This window comes from Centruroides sculpturatus, unplaced genomic scaffold (assembly GCF_000671375.1).
Source record: "Centruroides sculpturatus isolate CEXI.00-Female unplaced genomic scaffold, Cexi_2.0 scaffold3949, whole genome shotgun sequence".
In the NCBI taxonomy this organism is placed as follows: domain Eukaryota; kingdom Metazoa; phylum Arthropoda; class Arachnida; order Scorpiones; family Buthidae; genus Centruroides; species Centruroides sculpturatus.
Window position 1 is genome coordinate 4,081 of NW_019388035.1, and position 4,092 is coordinate 8,172.

At 26.9% G+C, this 4,092-nt stretch overlaps 1 protein-coding gene across 1 annotated transcript; it reads left to right on the plus strand.

The window, feature by feature from the left end:
* Positions 1 to 975: 975 nt before the first annotated feature.
* Positions 976 to 4,076, plus strand: LOC111616750 (tetratricopeptide repeat protein 28-like; the record flags this gene model as incomplete). Its single annotated transcript, XM_023358125.1, has 3 exons — positions 976 to 1,233; positions 2,538 to 2,685; positions 3,804 to 4,076. Coding segments are annotated over 3 exons (679 nt in total), but the record flags the coding sequence as incomplete, so codon positions are not given.
* Between the last annotated feature and the right edge of the window lie 16 nt (positions 4,077 to 4,092).

Here is a 4,092-nt window from a genome sequence, read left to right on the forward strand (position 1 = left end):
GACTGTACATTTCCTTTTAGTATGCCATGTCATGTTTTACTTGTACCACCATATTTCATGTACTTTTTCACTTAGTAAATAATTATAACAGTTAAACAATTTGTAATTTTTAAATGATTTCTTTCTATAATAGTAGGTTCTATCCACAAAGTAATCATAAAAACTGAGCTATTTTGTGATATCGCTGCTAAAGAGATTGTGTAATTCAAAGTCTAAGAGATCAGGTCACTCCAGGTCAAATTGCTTAAGCTTTCCTTTACATCCAGCTGTAGTCTCATCATCCAAAGTAAAATAACAGCCTATAATTATTAATTTTGTTATAACTGTTTTGGTTTTTAAAATATTAAGATGATTTCAATGTGTGAAATGAGCAAGGTACAAACATAACAGAACCATACATGCACATAGTTATCCAGAAGTGACAGAGGTTCCACTGCTCCCATGATGCTTTGTGCTTTGTTGCTTTACATAGGTGAGTAAATATCTGAGTCTTGGGGAGAAGTTTGATTAGGTCTTTTTCAAGGGCAGGAAACATGTAATATTATTTCATATTTATTATAATTTTATTGTATTTCTCAAATAGTTAAAAGTAATCATTAGTTTATATACTTTGTTTTTAAAAGTTTTCAAACATAAGCTGTCAATCAGTTTGATTCAAAAGCACATATAGTCAGTTAGAATTATCAAAAAGTGATAGAGAAGATGGGAGTGAAAATCCTGAAAAGAGCTTTATCAAATTAAATATTTTGACTCCTTTAATGCTTTTCAGTTTCACTTTCTAAAGTAATATTTTGTTATTGATGAATAGTACAGTTCTGATATATATGGAATATTTACACATTTTACAGAAACTTATTTTATTTGACTTATTTTTTTAAACTTTATACTGTTTAATTATTATTTAAGTATATTTTGTCTTAAAATAGTAATATATTGTTAGTAAACTAAAAAGGATTTCCATTCTTATTTCTGTAGTTAGAAGTAGACATTGAAACAGAACCTTGTACATCTAATAAAGTTCTGTTCCTGGAGAAAGTTCGTCAATCAAATGCTGCTTGCCAAAATGGAGATTTTTCTTCAGCCATCAAACTTTATACTGAAGCAATTGCATTGGATCCAACTAATCATATATTGTATAGTAATCGTTCTGCAGCATACATTAAACTTGCAAAACATGGCCGTGCTTTACAAGATGCCATTAAAGCTAGAGAACTCAATCCAAAATGGCCAAAGGTATTATATATTTTTAATAAATTTTATTATTTATGTTAGTTTTTAGTTTTAGATTACAGTTGACCCCCCATAACACGGTAGATACGTTCCAGTTTTTATGAATCCATTTTCTAGGAGTCCAATCACAGCTCGGCATGTATGCAGTTTATGGACTACGGCTGTTTGAAAGGTTTCTTCCATAAAATTAATTGATTCTAGACTAATTTGACTCAACATTTCCAAAATATGTATAATTTTTTGGGAATAATCCATATAAACTATGCTATAAACAAAAAATTGTAGGATTACTTACCAAATGTGCACTGTTCAACTATGCCATTGCGTAAGCTTGTTTTTGTCGTGGAGCTTGTCATCGAATGGTGCTCGCGTGCTTCCTGATAAATTATTTTTTTTTTGCGAAAAATTCGCTGAACTTTGGAGACATCACTAATATAAATATAAATTCCTACAAAATTAAAGCCACACGGTCGTTTACAAAAAAACATAAACAAGAAGTTGAAAGCTATACAGCTCTGTTAAATCTGTTACAAAATGATCTGAGATATTGGACAATTTATTTTATTCTGATGAAGTTTATTTTCATCTTCACAGTGCAAACAGATTTGTCACTATTTAACAGTTCTGAATCTCTATGAGCTTTGTAAGTGGCCTTTGCATGGTCAAAAGTTAACAAAGTCTGGTCTGCTTTGTCAGCTTGCATAATTGGATTTTATTTTTTTTTAAAGATTATAATGGGAATATAGTGACAGTGAATACTGATTGCTAAGCAGACATGATAAACAACTTTGTTCTAAATTATACCTAATTGAAAGAATTTAAGGTTCCAGCAAGATTGGGCTATGGTACACACAGTTAAGATGGTGCATGGCTGCTGTACATAACTTATTTGAAAGGCACATCATTTCATGATTTGGAGATGTAAATTAACCATTCTTCTCCTGTTCTCCTGATATTTCCCTTAGAAAATATTGTGTATACTAGAAAACAACCACATTGAACGACCTTAAATAATACATAATGCAAGAGATTGGAAACATCCCAAGTGGGATATGTTACAGTGAGTATTACTGAGCTTCCAAAATTGATTATAGGAGTATGTGCAGTGTAATGGAGACAATTTGAAAATGAAAGATTTCAATTTAATAAGTTTGTAAAATTGAATTTAAAAGTGTTTAAAAATATTTAATTTTGTTTAAACTTATAATTTTTAATAATATAATTTTGATCAATAAAATGCAAATATTAACAAATTAAAAGAAATTATTAAATAATTAAATTAATTGATTAATATATTAAATTAATAGGCCTATTATCGACAAGGTGTTGCACTTCAGTGTCTTGGTAGACATGCTGATGCTTTGGCTGCATTTGCCTCTGGACTCGCACAAGATTCAAAATCTCTCCAGTTACTTGCTGGATTAGTAGAAGCTGCTATGAAATCACCATTACGTGGTATATATATTTTTAATTAAAGATAATTTAAACTTATTTTAATTTAAAATTATTTTTTAGTTGTATTATATTGTATTTGTAATTTTTTCCATGTAAAGTTTACATTATTTAGGTTTCTATAAAGTTTGCATAAAAACACAAACTATAGATATTTATTATAAATGAATACTTCCAATATAAATTAATGTTATTTGCATATATTGTTCTTACTCTTATATATGTCATAATACTATACAAATTTTTGACAAATAACAAAATAGTATTTTTGAAAAAATATTACAGATATACTTTGCAATTTGAGAATGTGTTCAGATTCAAACTCTGATACTCTTCATTCCAAAATTGATGGCTAAGAAATTTGAATGTACAATAGTAAAGATGAGTCTGTTACAAGAGATACATATTTAAGAGAAAATTGAATGTGCTTTTTAAATTATTTTGTTTTAATTCAAAATTAATCAAAAATAATTTCTTTAAGTATTTTAAAATAATGTTTATACATTTTGAAAATATTACTATGCATTTTGTTATAAAATTTTCAAATGAACATATTTTCAATTCCTATTTGGATAACATGCATAATTTAGCCATAAACTTTGAATTGACTGTATAAATTATAAATAATATAAATTTTAATAAACATAAATAAAAACAATTTAGTTTTAGGTCTTGTTTCATAAAAAAAGTATTTATAATATGACACAATTGATGTATCGTAAAAACATTTTAAAACTTTTAGATCATATTTAATATTGATTTATTTAATGTTAATTGTCTTATTACTTCTTCCATGCTTTATAAATTTAAATTTTTTATTTTTTCTTTATATATTACTTATTATTAATATTATTATTATTAACTTAATTTGTATAATTAGATATAATTGTTTTGTCCTTTTTAGTTATACTGTCATTTTATTTTTTCAAATTTTAATAAAAAATATAAAGGCACTTTTTATACTAATAAGATGTTATTTTTAACATTTTAGTATGAAATTTAGATAACTCATTTTAAATTATTAATTAATTTAAAGGAATTAAATTTCTTGACTAAAAATAAGTACTTTTATGTGTATATTAAGTTATATAATATATTCATAAAATTGAAATTTTTTCTAGCTACACTTGAACCAACTTATTGTCAGTTACAAACAATGCGTCTTGATAAATCTCCTTTTGTAATTACATCTGTAATTGGACAAGAATTACTAGCATCTGGCCATCATGCTGCAGCTGTAGTTGTACTTGAATCAGCATTACGTATTGGAACATGCAGCTTAAAATTACGTGGTTCTGTTTTTTCAGCCTTAAGTTCAGCATATTGGGCTTTAAGCAGTTTAGAAAGAGCAATTGCTTACATGCAACAAGACCTTGCAGTGGCAAAATCACTAGGTAACAATATTTTATT